Source organism: Neolamprologus brichardi, chromosome 13 (assembly GCF_056152115.1).
Source record: "Neolamprologus brichardi isolate AB-2024 chromosome 13, ASM5615211v1, whole genome shotgun sequence".
Classification (NCBI taxonomy): domain Eukaryota; kingdom Metazoa; phylum Chordata; class Actinopteri; order Cichliformes; family Cichlidae; genus Neolamprologus; species Neolamprologus brichardi.
In genome coordinates, this window is record NC_142116.1 from 11,125,931 (window position 1) to 11,143,508 (window position 17,578).

At 38.9% G+C, this 17,578-nt stretch overlaps 1 protein-coding gene across 4 annotated transcripts in view; it reads left to right on the forward strand.

Moving 5' to 3' along the window:
- Positions 1 to 2,217: 2,217 nt before the first annotated feature.
- The window catches only part of ryr2b (ryanodine receptor 2b (cardiac)), a 76,384-nt gene continuing 61,023 nt past the window's right edge, over positions 2,218 to 17,578 (forward strand). For all 4 annotated transcript variants that reach the window (XM_087850135.1, XM_087850136.1, XM_087850138.1 and 1 more), the window contains exons 1-18: positions 2,218 to 2,334; positions 4,126 to 4,245; positions 4,575 to 4,679; positions 5,141 to 5,215; positions 7,744 to 7,822; positions 7,978 to 8,090; positions 8,727 to 8,850; positions 10,223 to 10,319; positions 10,405 to 10,479; positions 10,823 to 10,979; positions 11,133 to 11,294; positions 11,416 to 11,537; positions 12,320 to 12,503; positions 12,581 to 12,716; positions 12,875 to 12,970; positions 13,152 to 13,270; positions 13,633 to 13,766; positions 17,115 to 17,356. In XM_087850135.1, coding sequence (XP_087706261.1) covers positions 2,287 to 2,334; positions 4,126 to 4,245; positions 4,575 to 4,679; positions 5,141 to 5,215; positions 7,744 to 7,822; positions 7,978 to 8,090; positions 8,727 to 8,850; positions 10,223 to 10,319; positions 10,405 to 10,479; positions 10,823 to 10,979; positions 11,133 to 11,294; positions 11,416 to 11,537; positions 12,320 to 12,503; positions 12,581 to 12,716; positions 12,875 to 12,970; positions 13,152 to 13,270; positions 13,633 to 13,766; positions 17,115 to 17,356 — 2,188 coding nt within the window. In that variant the 5' untranslated portion in view covers positions 2,218 to 2,286. The remainder of the gene's footprint in view (positions 2,335 to 4,125; positions 4,246 to 4,574; positions 4,680 to 5,140; positions 5,216 to 7,743; positions 7,823 to 7,977; positions 8,091 to 8,726; positions 8,851 to 10,222; positions 10,320 to 10,404; positions 10,480 to 10,822; positions 10,980 to 11,132; positions 11,295 to 11,415; positions 11,538 to 12,319; positions 12,504 to 12,580; positions 12,717 to 12,874; positions 12,971 to 13,151; positions 13,271 to 13,632; positions 13,767 to 17,114; positions 17,357 to 17,578) is intronic.

The following is a 17,578-nucleotide window of genomic DNA, read 5'->3' on the forward strand; positions in this document are numbered from 1 at the left end:
CAACAGGCAGGCAGCCTGTCCAGGGTGTACTCTGCCTCTTGCCCTATGGCAGCTGGACTAGCCTCCAGCCGCCCACTCACGATCCTGAATTGGATAAGTAGAAGAGTACGACTCCAATATTCTTCTCCAATACCACTGGACTGGAGTACTGCTAATACCGCAATGTTTATTGCCATTAGATGAAAGTGTGAGTGTCACCTGTGATGGAATATAATGGCAAACATGTATACATGCTGGTACTTTATTTAGGTGTTTCTATGCTGTGCTACTTTCTACTTCCACTGACTCTTTGGCCTTGTGGTGCAAGAGTCCTGTCTTTCTCTCTCTCCTTGTGTTCCAGGTCTGCCACACCTGACTGGTTCAGATGACCAACATTCTGCTCATTAGTGAAAGTGTATAGCCCCAGCACCAAATGCTCCTTGCTGTCTGGCCTCTAGGCTTTGTGATCGTGGTTACAGGGGTTAGTGTTGTTCAGCACAACCTGAAATGTGGCAAACCTGTGGGACCTGTCCTGTTCTGCTGTGTTTGAGCGAACCTGCATGTAAGATAGTAGAAGCTTGGCAGGCATTCTCTGCCTGTTTATTTCTCCTGTTTTGCTGCCAGCTAGGGAGTCTAAGTATTGTATTTTTAAAGTTGTAGCTAGCAGACTTTTTGTGCGTGTTATATTTTGCCTTTGGAGAGTCAGATGTATCTGTGCTTCCTTCTGTTCATTTTGTTTTTCCATACTTGCTTAAATTTTGTAAACTTGCTGATCGTGAACAAATTAGTTATGGCTGAAGCACAGCTTGTTCAGTAGGTTCGATTTGAGGTTTGTGGTTTGTCTTACACCTTCTGCCACCTTAAACTTTCGAAGGTCATAAAAGGATCCAAACACTTTGTACTTTGCTGTAGCTTTTATTCAAAAAGCTTTAACTATTTTGAAATGCAGATCTACTATTATGTATTATGTATGCTGTATTAAAAGAATAAAGCGACTCAGAAGTAAATAATTAAACTCCAGCTGAACAACACTGAAGTGATATACACAGTAATGACTTAGCAATTATGGCCCAATAATAAAATGGATATGATTCTGAAAAGGGCCATTCTCCATAATGAGTACTCTTACTCTAAATGCTCTCTTTTGTTGCTAAAACCCTTGCACTTTGTAAATAGGATTATGAATTTTACTAAAGAGTCTTTGCAAAACAGTCCCATAAAAACAGTTTTCAGGCTCTCGTGGAGTGGAGTGCTACCTTTTATGTAATCTGTTACACATGAACCTGAAAATCATAGCTGACAGTGTTTTCTGTTCTGTGTTTATTTCTGGTCAAATATTCTACACCCCTGTACCACCTTACTGTGTGAGGGCTGATAGTCACTCTGATGTATTTACAAGGAAAAAACTTTTTAGGCTCAAATTTTTAATAGCGTTAATCCGCGTTTGTTTCTCTTTAGCCTGCTGTGCCTGGGTAGCCTTTAAAGACTGTAGATCTGGGATGTCAAACTCATTTTACATTGCGGACCACACACAGTCCACTTTCATCTTAGGTGAGCCAGATCAGTGAAATTCCTTTTTCTGTCTGTGAAAAGATATTTAACTACACACTTAAGCCCATTTAATATCAGAAAAAAAAGTGGAATTTTGATAGTACGTCTCAGTTTTTCTACGTGATAAAAAAGGCTGCTCTTGCAAATGAAAGAAACCTGTCAGCACAAATAGATAAATATGTAAAATTATAGAAAAGTTCTGGAAGCTCATTGCCTGAACTCTCCTGCAATTACAATTACACATAATTAATAATTTTGTTAACAAAAAATATTAATAATATAGAAATGTCTGGCCATGGAGGGGCTCTGTAAATAAAGTTTTAGAAAATGTGATTGACAGCACAGATTTAGGACTTCTTACTCTCCAGTGGGGCGGATTGGACTCTTTGCCCGGCCGATTTTGGCCCCTGTGCCTTATGTTTAACACCCCTGATTTAGACTATCAAAGTTGTTTTGATTAGATATTTAAACCTTTATCCATTTCATTTAAAGGAAAAAAAACAAACACTCGAAGCAATAGTCAGAGGCAGTTATAATGCACATCCTGTACCCTAAAGTAAACTTCGAGCTCTTGTAGGTTCAAGCAGATGTTAACAGCTTCAACTTTTCCTTCCTAAAATGGCATCGTGATGGCCAGAGTTGAACTGCAGACTCCGCCCACACACTCAGGGCCGTGTACCTTCTTGTTCCAGCTTCTCCAGTCCCTGTCCTCTCCTGGCTCATTCACTGTTTAATGTGGCCATAAAGGTTTAAATAATGACTGACAGTGGAGAAGGCGACGACGAATTCCAGTTTCTACGGACGGTGAGTCAGACAGCTTACAAATTAAACATACAGGCCAATATTTAGTCAAACAGAGTTTTCATTGGCTAGCAAAACAGCCAACCATCACCGGAAGTTTAATAATTAGTAAGTAGCTGTACTAAAGGTAGTACTTAGGGTAGCCTATTTAGCTTTGTTTGAAACATTATTAGTGTTTTTTCTTTATTAATTTATTTGTTTAATTAAAGTTATATGTAGGTTTCTGTCAGCAGCAATTATCCATACGCACGTCATAGTAACAGCATTTCACCTGTTTTGGGCTAGCTGACTAATAGCCTTATTAAAAACCAGAAACATGAGTTTTAGTCTATTGCTGTAGTAACTGATTAGCTGATATAGTTTATTTAAGGTCAGGTGTCAACAGTGATGCACATCACAATCAGTTAAAAGATTATCATATCCCATTTTAATTAAAATCGCTACATTTTATTCAAGAAAAAATATAAATAATAAAATGTTAATGTAATAATAGTTTAGCAACAACAGTGACAGCAAAGGGAGGCCAAAAATGGCTTCTCTCATCTTCACTGCAAGATGCTATTATTGCTCTGCAGCTGTAAGTTGTCCTCTCACAGCTTGTAATCTGTGCCCTCTGATAAGGGCATGTCACATGGAGGGCGTCTGGAGTGGCTGAGACACATACACATTCACACAAAGCCAGCGATGTTCATCATCCTGAGCCCAACACAGTCATTTTGCGAGATCCATCTACGATATCATAATTTATTATATTAAATGCAGGATTTCCCCCCGCAAAATTATTCAGCCGTGGTATTAAGCTACCCGGATCCTGATGGAGCTTTCCTCGTTGTTATTTAGTTAGTAGATGACAGGGAAAACATACCGTAATAGACCCAGTGATTAAATATATGACATTTGTGAAATGGCAACAATGGTATATTTGTTATAAAAGTGTAGTCATTTTTTATATGCAAAGAGGTCCCAATTCCACTATTTAAAAAAATACAAGAAACCTTAAGAAGACAAACAAAACTGCAGCATTTTCAATTCGAAAATACTCGAAGTGAAAGCCTATTAGATCTGAAATTTAAGTGTCCCTTAAAAAAGACTCCAAGTCCTGCTCTAATGCTCTAATGTACCTCAGCATTGGACAGTGTGTTTGACTGATTGCAGAGTACTGCAGATATGAAGAGTGGAAAGAAGGGTAAATCAGGGGTCAGACTGTGCAGTATCTTCCCAATATGGATGTTTGCAGCCTGGGTACAGAGAGGTGTTGGTTTTATTGGCTGGACTTGGAAGCCTGTCGTCTGCTGTCGTTCCTTACAGTTCCTCAAATAAACAGAGAAACCTAATTTGGCCGACGTGGTATTTAAATGCAGATAAGGTAATGTTGACAGCGACTGAGATTTCCTTATGTGTTTACAATGGGACTGCACAATGGGGCAGTTTTGATGATATACCTAAAAATTCACACATTTCATAGTTTAAAGTTGTTTTAACATTTAAAAAGCAAAATAGGACTGAATTTCTATGTTCGGTCATTGTGGCCAAACACGTTTCCTCCTCTGAGAGAATTGAATTACATGATATGAGAGGATGAAGATTTTTTTCTCTGAAGCCAAAACTGCTTCACTCACTTTCTTTTTAATTAATCCACAAGATAAAATTTCAGAGGCGTTTTGGTGTGATGGAGGTCTTTAGCTGATCCTGTCCAACAGAAGCTTTCATGGTGAAATCCGGTGAATCTTAATATGTGCTCTGTGGGCTTCTCTAACTTGAAACCTGTCATCTGTGTGTGTGTGTTCGGCACAGGGAGATGAGGTGGTTTTGCAGAGTACCTTCACCTCCCAGGAGGAACATGTGAAGCTATGTCTTGCTGCCGAAGGATTTGGCAGCAGACTTTGCCGGCTTGAGCCCACCTCTAACTGTAAGGTAAGGAGCTCTACCCGTGTGACTGCACAGTCCTCCCTTACTGTCAGACAACTCAGTTTGCCAGTCATACAAAGAGAGAGATGACTGAAGTTTCCAAATATTTCACTGCACATGGACAGTACATTGTGTTTATTTTTAAGTATCTAAAATCTTAGTTCCTTATTGGTTTTTGTAACTCGAGCATTTTTACATGCCTTCCTTCCCAGTTTGGACTGCCCATTTGCCAATTTGCCATGGTCTTTGGCACTAATTGCACTGTTGGCCTGTGAAGGGAACAGCCAGGCATGAAATTACCTCAAAAACTCAAATGTCTTTTCTTTCTTTACCAGAATGTTCCACCAGACTTGTCTGTGTGTGGCTTTGTCCTGGCCCAGTGTCTTTCTGTGCGAGCCCTGCAGGAGATGTTGGCCCACAGTGAACACCTGGCTGCAGAGGTCTTCTCTATTATTTCTCCCATAACCTTTATATAAAGTCAATGTTCTCACTCAGCGCTCCTTATTGTTCCGTAAACATATGATTTTCTGTCATTGTCATTTTGCAATACATATGTCTATTTTTGAGGTATAAATGGAAATATTATGATAAAGTCAGTATATGTTTTTATATATTTTTGTGATATTATTAACCACAGCGTGAGTGCGTAAGGATTTTGTCTGTGACATTATTTCAGGGAGATTTGTTTTGTATTAATTTATATGGATAGCACAGTCTTGAAACACTGATCTAAGAAACACAGTTAAGCTAGAACAGCTGGTGTTTACATTAGAGTTATCGTGAATTAAATAACTTGTAAACAAACTGTTTACACATCGGAAGGATGCTTTGTTTATGTCTTTTCCTGTTTAACTGTTTTCTGCAGTTTAAATTGATGTTTGTGTATTTTAATCACATACAGGTGGGTGCTGGAGGTAGCCATCGCACCCTTCTATATGGGCAGGCGGTATTGTTTCTACACTCATACAGTGGCATGGTGAGTCAGCTTATATATATATATATATATATATATATATATATATATATATATATATATATATATATATATATATTGTTACGTTCTTTGTCTAGGCGTGTATTGAACGCAACAAGAAATTGGCCCACTCCCGCTCCACCAAAGCAAGAACACAAACAGTAGTATCTTTTAAAGTGCTAAGCAGCCATTTATTTGCTTCAGCAGTTAGCAGTGCCAAAAATAACAAACAAAACTCCCTAATGGTCCCTATGCTTTCCTACACAAATGAAAACCAAACAAAAGACAATTCTATGGGCTCAAATTGTGGTCATAAATATTTTGTACTTGTAAATCAGTTTTGTACTTGTAAATCAGTTTTGTACTTGTAAATCAGGATTTGTATGTGTAAAAAGAATTTGTGTGTGCGTAAAAAAGATTTGTGTGTGGACTTAACCAAAAAACTACGTGAGAAAGTCTGCACTCAAGTTTCAAGTTACAAGTACGAATTTTGACCCTATTTTTCTTCCTTTCATCTGATTGGCCAATGTCATGTCAATCACAAATTTAACTATCCAATCAGAGAACAGATGGGTTTGGCTGTTGGAGGGGTGCTTTTTTGAACTGCAGGTCCTTGAAGGGTAATACAGTTTGAAGCTGGAGGATCTCTATATAAATATCTGGTAGAAGCTAGGTTCCCTAACTTTCAGCAGATGTTGAAAGGATAAAGTTGTGGTATATCAGTGGTTAGAAATACCATTATTACTTTAGGATTAGTTTAACACAACGTCAGGGCTGACCTGGGACCATTGCTGTGAGTCACAGTGCGCAGCATAAAGGTCCATTCACATCAGACGCAGCATGTGCTGCTAATGCTAACTACTAACTAAAAGCCAAGGATCCAGAATTTGTTGCGCTGGCTGCTGAGCTCTGTGGGTTTTTGCAGCAGCTCTACCTGTACTAGATGCACCTGCTCCTTGTCGTTTCTATCTCTGACTTTATGTCCTCTACAAGAGTTTCTGTTTTTTTTGCTGGTTCTTCAAATGTTCAATAAAAACATGTATGCTAATTCATAACGAAGGAAAGCTTTGTAAGTATCCCCACTAGTGAAGATTGTCATTTCCACAACACATATGTATATACACACATACATATGTATATGTGTATATATATGTATATGTGTGTGTGTGTGTGTGTGTGTGTGTGTGTGTATATTTTTTTTTTCTTTCAAAAAACTGCAATTATTACACAATAATACATCCGACACAAAATGCTAGATATAGCAAAAATTATAAAACATATTTTTTTGTTTTAATTTCAAGATTCATTAAACCCTGTAGTTTAAAAAAAAATATCATCTTCTGACAATTATTTCACGGTTCAAGCTTTACAGGGTTAATTCTTCATGGCATGGATAGATGGCATGTTTACATGATAGCATCACACAGCTGCTGCACAGCCATGATGGGAATTTCCTGTTCCACCACATCCTAAGGTGTTCTTTTGGATTGCGTTCTTGTGGCGTTGGAGGCCTTTTGAGTGCACTGGACTCATTCTCATGTTCAAGAAAGCAGAGATGATCTGAGCTTTGTGACATGGAGCATTATCCTGCTGGAAGCAGCCGTCAGAAGATGGGTACACTGTCGTCCTAATGGGATGGACATGGTCAGTAAGAACAGTCAGGCAGGCTGTGGTTTGTAAATGATGCTCAGATATCACTAAGGGGCCCAAAATGTTCCAAGAAAGTACATGTCACACCATTACACCCCCACAGCAGCCTCAACTATTGATACAGGCGGGACTGATTCATGCTTTCATGTTTTTTATGCCAAATTCTTGTGCTACTATTTGAATGTTGCACTTATGAGACCAGGCAAAAATCTCCAATTTCCAGTCTTCTCTTGTCTGACTTTGGTGAGCCTGTGCAAACTGTGTCTTCAGTTTCCTGTTTTAAGCTGACAGAAGTAGCACTTGGATTTGTTCTTCTGCTGCTGTTCATCTGCTTCAAGGTTAAAAATATTGTGCGTTCTGAGACGCTCTTCTGCATTCATTGGTCGTAAGGAGTGGTTATTTGAGGCGCTGTTGCCTTCCTATCAGCTTGAAGCAGTCTGGCTTCTGATCTCCTCTGATCTTTGGCATTTTTGTCCAGAGAAATGCTGCTCACTCGTTTTCAGACCATTCTCCATAAACCCTAAAGATAACTGTTCAGGAAAATCTCAGAATAATAACAATTTCTGAAATACTGAGATTTCTGTATGGCATCATGAGCCATGTCACTTTTAAAGTCACTTGAATCAGCTTTTCTCCCCATTCTGATGCTCAGTTTGAACTTCAGCAGGTCATCCTGACCATGTCTCCATTCCTAAATGCTTTGAGTTGATAAGTTGTGATTGATTAATTAGATCTTTTTATTTGTAAGCAGTTGAATAGGGGTACTTAGTGAAGCATATTTGTGGATCTGGATGGTGATATTCCCACACTGATGTTATTTTTGTGAAGAATATTTTGGCATGTTCACTGAATTATTTACCTGTTGTTTATTTCACGTCCAGTACCTCAGCTGCTTGTCTTCCTCTCAGTCTTCAACTGACAAGCTGGCTTTTGATGTTGGCCTGCAAGAGGACAAAGCAGGTATTTATTTGAATGATCAGTTAAAATAGTTTCTTTGTTAAGGTATTTGCGATGCTCCCACCCTATATTGTGTTTTACAATTATAATATTTTTTTAAATCAGCTGTCTGTGAACTGCTTGTTTCCCTTTGTGTTTATATTCTGTGTGTGGTTCAGGGGAGGCGTGTTGGTGGACTGTCCACCCAGCATCCAGACAGAGGTCAGAGGGTGAGAAGGTGCGCGTAGGTGATGACCTCATACTTGTGAATGTGTCTTCAGAGAGATACTTGGTGAGTCAGAACAAAACTGAAGTTTTTCTTAATGGCAAAAAATATACTCTGAGTGAGCCTCCACTACGTTAAATATCAAGCACACTAACCTGGTTAAAAGTTCATTTTGTAGACAGTGAGGTAGCAGAAAAGGGTTGCACTTTAATATATTTTATGGTTAACAGCCATTTTATGGCTATGCACAGATATTTTTGGAATGACACCATGCTGTGGTCTCATCTGCTGGGATCAGGTTTGGTCTATCGGTGGTGGGCCAGGGGACATTGTAAGTAGTGTATGGGAAAGCATAATTGTGACAAGAGCGGTGACAAGGGAGCAGCGATCCATGCTAAAAACAATTCTAGTTGGCCGGCTAGTCTCCATTGGTCGCTTGCCAAGAGCTCCAGCCATGACTGCATTTAGTGTTTGTTAACTACTTGCCCCTCAACAAGACTGACAAGAGGTTGGAATCATAATCAGAAGGTTAGGCTGGTTAGCATGTGAACCTCAGAGTTATTTCACACAGTACCTGGCAAAAGTTGGATTTTCTCCTGTCTCTAATATTTTGTGTAGCTTAATGGCTTCAGATATAAAATAAAGACAAGTTGTATTTATTGTTGATGAGAATATATTTAATGCCATTTTGTTTTTTCCCAGCACCTTTCCTTTGGCACTGCATCTGACAACAAAAGCTTGAGTGACAGTCTGATTGTTAATGCAGCCTTCCAGCAGACCCTCTGGAGTGTTGCTCCCATCTGCTCTGGACGTGCCGTTGCTCAAGGCAAGTTTTGTTTCCTTTTGCTTTCTAAACATGTTGCAAAGTAGCTCCTTTCTCAATTTAGATAATCCACCTGATTCTTTTGCTCCCAAGAAATACAGCTCTTTCAGTTTCTGCACTGCAGATAATGTTAATATGTTGGTAATAGATAATACATCAAAGCTGTGTTTTAATAAATTGAGGGGACCAAATGCTAGTTCATAAAGATGCTATGGGCTTTTGAACTATTATTAATTGTGTGCAAAATATAAAGTTAGCTCAATGCTGATGCAGTTTAGATGGATTCCAGAGGTTTTCCACACGTATTCAATTTAAAGCTGTTACACTGAAATAACATAAAATGAATATGTACAGACTTTCAGCTTTAATTTTAACAAAAATATTGCCTTAACCATTTTCATACACAGGCTCAGAATTTCAGAGAGCAGATGTAATTCAACAAATTAAAACCATAATAAATCAAGTGTGTAATTTTAATACTTTCTCAAGTCTGAAACCATGGGGATGACAGAAGAATTGGATTTCTGTGTTGTTGTTGTTTTCAGGTTTTTTGCTAATTAAAAAAAAAAAGAAAAAACAGTCTATATTTTAGACACTTTTTGTTTGTTAGTTGGTCTTGGTGCCTTTTTTTGCCCATGCATCACACTGGCTTCACAGAATTTTAATGAGGATATTGTATGTTTCTAATTATGAGCTTCTCCAGCTTTTTCATTCCCTTTTCCCCTCGTCATACTTCAGGTTGATCACTTATCCAAATAATGGTGGTCAAGCATTGCTCTAAATGTTTTTGGGTGTTTGTGGCAAATCTTTTTTCCCTTTCTGATCTCGAGACTTGTTTTGCACCTTGTGGTAAACCCTCTGTTTTTGCCCTTTTGAAGTCTTCTCTTTTGTGGCAAGTCTTGGGTTATAAGATTCCTCTTTCCTGGAGAGAATTCTTCACATATCTGGAGGGGGTTTTATCTATAGCATGGAAATGACTCTATCACCACTGATGTCTTCCCTGGATGTAGGGTCACTTATGTGGTGTGTGCGTGTATCTATGTGTGTGTGTTTTTGCTCTGTGCTAATGTTCCTGCTGTCTCCCTAATGGTTATATATTGTTTTGCAGCCCAAGGCCTGTTTTATTCACCACTTCACCTCTTTGACCACATGTTAGTGTGAAGGGGTTTAAATAACATGTGATGTCTCTGTTTCTTTATAAAGTTCTGTTTAAGATCAGTCAAAAAGAAGCTGCAAATATTCAAACTTAAGGTTAGCAGTCGCTAGAGCTTTTACTACAGTTATATAGATTACCTTTTGTGCTACTTCTGTGAAATGTTGCATGTTTTACTAACCACTTCAAAGCAATACATGTTTTTTGTCTTGCTGACTCTAGGATACCTGAAGGGGGGTGAAACACTTCGGCTACTCCACAGCCATAGTGACGCATGTCTGACTGTTCCCTCTACAGAGCATGGAGAGGAGCTTCAAAGGTTAGTCGAAAAGACCAGTCTCCTCCCAAGTCAGCTCGCGGAAACGTCCTTTACTCCTCTGACTATGTCTGTTTTCTTAATCTAGGATAATGCATTATGAGATTGGATCAGTCTCCGGTCATGCCCGGTCTCTCTGGAGGCTGGAGATTCTGCGAGTTGTGTAAGTGTACAGGGAATGTGGCTTCCGCTCACTTTGAATATCAATAAATATGTTGCTTTTAAGCGCTATTCTATTCGAGCTCTGTAGTTCTAATGTTGTTACTAGAAAATACCAGTATATAGAGAGGTAATGTTGTACGTGTTGCACCAGGTCACCACCAGCCACAAAATTTCTGTTTTTGCCTGAAAGAGTGTGCACAATTGCTAGAGTCATACTTGGCTCAGTCATCATTGGCCCAGAACTTAGTTCCCCATGTCCCCTGCATGCTAATAGGGATTTTGACAGTTATGAGGAATAACTAAATGTTGTGGAGTGCTTGGTTTCCTCTCTTGATGTTTTCCAGTTGGAGTGGTAGGCATACATGCTGGGGCCAGCCATTTAGACTGTCCCACGTTACTACTGGAAGATACCTGGGTCTCACAGAGGAGAAAGGTCTGCAGCTGGTTGATCGGGACAAAGCTGACATCAATACAACCTCCTTCTGCTTTCGATCATCAAAGGTGAGGGGTGATATGAGAAATACACTGGACATTTCAGTGGTGTTCTGAGTCTTTAGAGATATAGACTGTAATGTCATTTGTTTGAGTTTTTTGTGTTTATTAAAAGAGAAAAGTTAGAAAAATAAGAATTTTTAATGCATTTTTTGTGTTTAGGAGAAGCTTGACACCAACACAAAGACTGATGTTGATGGGATGGGAATCCCAGAGATCAAATATGGAGATTCCATTTGTTTTCTTCAACATGTAGCCTCTGGGCTCTGGCTAACATACCAAGCTGCTGATGCCAAGTCCCATATGGGTGGAACTCAGCGAAAGGTGAACTTGTATGCTCAGTATTACTATAATAAGACAATCACTGGCAGTTAACCAACAGTGTTGGACTAAAGAATCTGGCAAAAGAATCTGTTGGATATAATTGCAAATGATGTGTTTTCAGGCAATTTTGCACAGTGAAGGGCATATGGACGACGGGCTGACACTGTCTCGTTCTCAGAGGGAAGAATCTCATACTGCCAGACTAATACGGAGTGCTGTTCTCCTCTTCACTTGCTTTGTAAGGTACAGGATGCTGGATTAAGACCTTCAGTCATTTGTGAATAACTTAGCGACAGTTTTTTTACAGCTGCAGTGCTGGCTTAGTGCTAAATGTCATACTACATGTCCGACTGAGCGTTGGTTTACAGCATTAGCTTTGTAGATATGTTTATGATATATACATACAATCAGAAGACTAGTGAGGTTATCGTCTTGGCAGCGTGGCTCTGATAGGACCTCCCCGCCCTCGTGTATGCGCACATGAAAAGCTGGAGGTGGGAAGAGCAGCAGCAAGACCCTCCAGAACTAAACAAAGCAGTCAACTCAGATACAGCGTCAAGGAAGGAGCTGGGCAGATTCAAGAAGCTTAAATAGCATGCCCTCTATGACACAACAAGTTAGCTGTGTAGATGGGTATCAGCTGATGTGGGCTGACACTGAGATCAGATGATCTGCAATGATTGCAGCTGAGCTTGACTTTGTGGGCTGCTGGAACTAATGCTTTGCTCTGTTTTTTACCTTATCTGATAATTTTGAATTGCCATGTCATAATTACAAGAAATCTGGAGGATGAGAATACTTGGGGCTCGGATGCTGTCTGTCTGTCTCACAATGGCTTTCAAATTTTGAGTCTTTTATTTGTAAAAAAATTAATAAATTCATAGGCCAGTATAACACCTTCTGTCTTTACTCCATCGATCGAGAATAAAACAAGTTTGGCTGGTGATAGTAGCAGTAATTATAATACAAGACAATTTGGAAGACTTGTAGGTAGAGCCTAAAAACAAACTTTTTTTTTCCTTTAGGAAACTTGATGGTTTTAACCAAGAGGTAAATATCCCATCTGTCAGCCTGCCAGTGGAGACAGTGACACGCAGTCTGCAGGATCTGATCATCTATTTCCAGCCTCCACTGGAGGGGTTAGGCCATGAAGCTAAACAGAACAGCATGGCGGCGCTAAGGAATCGACAGAACATGTTTCAAAAAGAGGTAAATCGATAAGTGTGAATGAGTCCTACATGTGCTATGCCTCACGCTTCGCTAACTGTGCCTCCCTTTCTTCTCAGGGTGTGATAGATTTGGTCTTAGATTGTATTGACCGTCTACACCAGTATAGTAGTGCTTCTCATTTTGCTGAGGCTGTTCAGAGTGACACAGGAGAGGAGTGGGAGACCATCGTCAACCATTTCTATGAGTTGTTGGGTGAGAGTAGTATAGATGGCACCATACTTATTTTTTGAAGATACCACAAATATCTCCTAATCTATTAGGGTTCCTCTTATTATCTTATTGTCTGTTAATATTTTTGTTAATATTTTTGTTAATATTTTTGTTTTTTTTTGTTTTTTTTTCCTCTTAAGCTGCTCTGCTCCGGGGAAACCGTGCAAATTGTGCTAATTTCTCGGGTTCACTGGACTGGCTGATTAGCAGGCTAGAACGGCAGGAGGCCTCTTCTGGTTGGTTGGATTTGCTTTGTTTTCTTCATCAGCCATTGTGGATTGAAATTTTACAGTATATATTTATATTATATTTGACATTGGTTATCGTGTGTTGTCTGGGATTTATACCTAATAATATAGAAGCATAGAGGTAAATGCAGGTTATCATCCACACAATAACGGGCAGTTATATTTACAGGAGTCTTGGAGGTTCTTCACTGCGTCCTTGTGGAAAGCCCTGAAGCTCTCAATGCCATCAAGGACCAACACATTCAGTCTGTCATCTCATTTCTGGACAAGCTTGGATGCAACGACAGGGTAGTGTTTAGAAGGCTTTTGTGTGTATTCAATATAAAAATAAGATTGAAGTAAAGTGCATGGATAATAAGTGATGCCGAATGGCCAGTAATTTCATTATTAAGCTTTTTGGCTACAGTGGCATGTCTGCATTAATTAAAATAAATACAAAAAGTCCTTTGTTATTATCCTAGTTTTCTCTCAGAATTTGTCCTTATGAGGCTTAAGCAAATTCCACATTTCTCACCAGTCTAGTAACATAGACATAGTGTTTCACTTTTAACAGCTATAATAACAGTTTCCAATCTGTTTCCTGATGTCGGATCATTTCCATTTGCTTATTGAGCTATTGCCACATGAAGAGCTGACAGGTTGTGTTCCAGGTGCTGGAGGTGCTTTGTTCTCTGTGTGTGTGCCATGGTGTGGCGGTGCGGTCCAATCAGAACCTCATCTGTGACAGTCTGCTGCCAGACAGAGATTTGCTACTCCAAACACGTCTCGTTAATCAGGTCACCAGGTAATTTTATAATCTGGTTTCCAAACAGGACCGCTTTTTGTTTTTGTGTTTTTGCCATTCTACTCATGCTTTGAAGTTTTCTGAATTTCTCTACATTCAGACAGAACTCTGATTTTGGATTATTGTTTTTCACTACACATAAAAATCAGATGCAAAGAACAAAGAACAATATATTAAGTAGGTAAATTTTACAGTTTTACAGTAAAGCCACCCCTCATTTCTTTATATTTTGCCTCAAAGGAGACAGCAATTTCTCCCCAGGGTTTCTGGAGGTCTTTCCAAGTATATCTTTGGAAATTGGCTGCTTTTTCATTCATTTTCAGTCCAGTTGTTTAACCAGACTCTGCAAAAGCACCTGGATAGAAAAACCCACTGTGAAACACTTTCAATCATAGATTGGGGTCCCCAGAACCCAGACCTTAACATTATTGAAGCAGTGAGGGATCACCTCAACAGAGAACAGAACAAAAAGCATCCAGCATCCAAAGAAGGGCTTTCAATGTCCTTTAAGAAGCCTGGAGAGCTGTTCCTGAAGACTACCTAAAGAAATTATAAGAAAGTTGCGTTAAAAAGTTCAGGCTACACTGAAGAATGCTGACATTCAAGCTCGTTAGGAGTATACAAACGTTTTGCCTTGCATACTTTATATCCATGTATGTTTGCAGATGTTTTAATAAATCAGTGCACTTATTTTTCCATTATTTTAAAGTGAAATAAATATGAAATAATGGGAGGGTGGCCTAGAACCTTTGCACAATGCTGTATTTATGTTTGGCAAATAACTCAATAGGGGTTTCTTTCCCTGACTCTTCTCATGCTCGCACATGCATTTGTTTAGCTGAGTGTTATTTGTCAACTGTGGCGCTCTGACTCCCACGGGCCTTGATATTCTTGTTTTTCATCTGTAAAGATGTCACATCCTTGATACCAGAAATATTTCAGATTTTTCTACAGCGTGACATTCGTTTTTGTTTTTTTTTCTCTTTTGGATTTAATTAAATACTTTCTTTTTTCCTCCAGTATCATCTCTTCGATTGCTACATCATTATTTTTTTTTTACATCTGAATAGATTGGAACAATAATGTTGATGTCAGAGCTTAGATGTCTTTGTCTCACCCTCGTCTCGTGAGAGTTTGGAAAGATTACCTTAAGCCCGAGGTGGTATGACTCAACGGAGGCATTTTTTTAGCCCGTTTCATCATAGTCCATGCTCTTCTTCTGTCTCTCAATATTTTGACCCGCTGTGCCAATCTGATCTTGTAGGCAGTTTCCATTTCCCTTTTCCTTTGAGCAAGTTTTTTTCTGCCCAATCTGCCCTTTCTCTGTAAGCAGCTGCCTTCTTTTATCATGCTTTTTTTCCATCAGCAGCCCATTTTATTCCTCAGGCTTTATAGCTTATTTTGTTTCATATTCTTCACACCTGCTCAGTCCATGCCCCAGCTCTCCTTTCCTCCTAAAGCAATTTCTCATTCTATCACTTCTTGTTCCAATAAATGCTTCATTAGTACATCTGCTTTCATTCTGATTTCCTTTATCTCATCAATTTTCTTTCATCTTCTCTCCCTCACCTAGCACAGTGTGACAGTTCTCCCAGATGCTCTCTTCTTTTTACATTTTTGCCTTTAATCTATTCTTTCCATGCATTTTATCTAGCCTCAATCCAGCCTTTTATGAGTAAAACTAAAAACATGTATACTAGCTGGTATTTCAAATGCTGATGAAGTTTTTATTTACACAATAAAAGTGGCTTACTGACTTCAGTGCACTGCTTTTTTTAATGGCTGGGTGCTTGAGAGTCCCATTCATAATTAAAGTTCATTTGCTGGATTTACTGATTTGACATGAATCTAAATTTAAGTCCAAAGTTTAATCAGCTGAACTTAGAAAAAAAAACTTGGGCCACTGTGTAAATTGTTAATGAAAACATAATGCAGTGATTTGCAATCTCAGATCAATAGAGCATGTTTTCTAGGTTCTATTTACAGTAAAACACAGAAAACATTTCAGATGTTTAAACTGGAAAAGTTTACCAGTTTTAGAAAAGTTCATTTTGAATTTGATGGCAACACATCAACATATCTAAAAAGGATATGTTTACTACTAAGTACCGCCTTCTCTTCTTTTAACAATAGTCAATAAACATCTGAGGGGGGTTGAGGAGACCAGATGCTGGATATTTTGGATGAGGAATGTTGTCCCTTGCTTGTTTCATATACAATTCCAGCTGGTCAGCAGTCCTGGATAGACTTATTTTTGTTTCAACGAGGACCAAATCTCTCCAGTGATGGTGCCGTGTTGCTGCATCATATGTAGTATGTGGCTTAGCATTGTCTTGCTGAAATATCCACATCACAATTATGCCTGTTATGATGCAATGCAGCTGAAGAGCACAGCCATCCAATATTGAGTTTTTGCTTTGTCCTTTGTGTTTAGACAGTCTTTTGATAATATTATGTACTGTAGATGATGGGCTATTCTAAATCTTCACAATTTTATTTTGAAGAACATTATTCTGAAATTGTTCCAGAATTTGTAGATACAAGTTTTGGCAGATTGGTGAACATCTGCTCATCTTTACTACTGAGAAACTGATGCTCTGATGCTCTTTTTATGCCCACTCGTTTTACTTACCTGTTTCCAACGAACTTAATTAGTTGCAAAATATTTCTTCAGCTGTTTCTTTTTAGTCTTGTTTACTTTTCCAGCCTTTCATTGTCCCGTACCAACCTTTCTGACATGTTTTGCTGCCATCAAATTCAAAATGAGCTAATATTTTTCATGAAATAGTAAAATGTTTCAGTTTAAACATTTGTCTCCCATGGTCTATAGTGAATAAAATCTGGGTTTATGACACATGCATATCATTGCATCCTATTTTTACTTACATTTCACACAGTGTTTTATGTCATAAACAATTTCTGGCTGAGAGCACATAGCAATGTTATGCTGAAGTCTGTTTTCCTAGTGGCTTAGAGTGTGGACACAAACTTAACGTTCACAAAGTTTGACTGTCTCCAAGTTAACTTGTAATTACAGACTATCAGCAGTACTTAAAAGTAAAAGCCCACTACCTGAATGTCTTAAACACTGAGCTTTGCTAATTAAGAGTGTCACAGCTTAAAAATTAGTTGTATGGGTGCACCATGTATCTAATTAAGTTGTCATATCAACGCAGAATGAATTTCACTTTTATTTGTGAGCAGACTACTCATATGCATTGTAAATTATTTCAAAATTCATTTATGATCACACCAAATACACTAAAATCTTAAAAGATGAGTTGACTGAAATTTCTCTGTCCTTTTTGCCTTTTTTGCCACATTTCTCTGCATATTATGTGACAACAGCATGAGGCCAAACATCTTCCTAGCTATGGGAGAAGATTCATCCCAGTATCGCAGGTGGTACTACGAGCTGGTTGTGGATCACGTCAAACCCTTTGTCACATCTGAGCCCACACACCTGCGTGTCGGCTGGGCTTACATGAAAGGCTACCAGCCCAGGCCGACAGGCGGCGAGGGCTGGGGGGGGAATGGAGTGGGAGATGACCTCTGCTCGTATGGCTTTGATGGACTTCACCTCTGGTCAGGTGAGGATGAGCTCAAACGGCTGATAAACAGCTTGGTCTGTTTAACATTATTGTATAACACTGATCACAAGAGTTTACAGGACGAGTAAACTCCACATACTCCAAAGACAAATATCAGAGTCTGTAGCTGTTATAAACATGATAACAAGTCAGTTTGAAAGTCTTAGCACATTACTTTAGTGCCACAAAAACTACACATGGGAAGATTACCATGGCAATTAA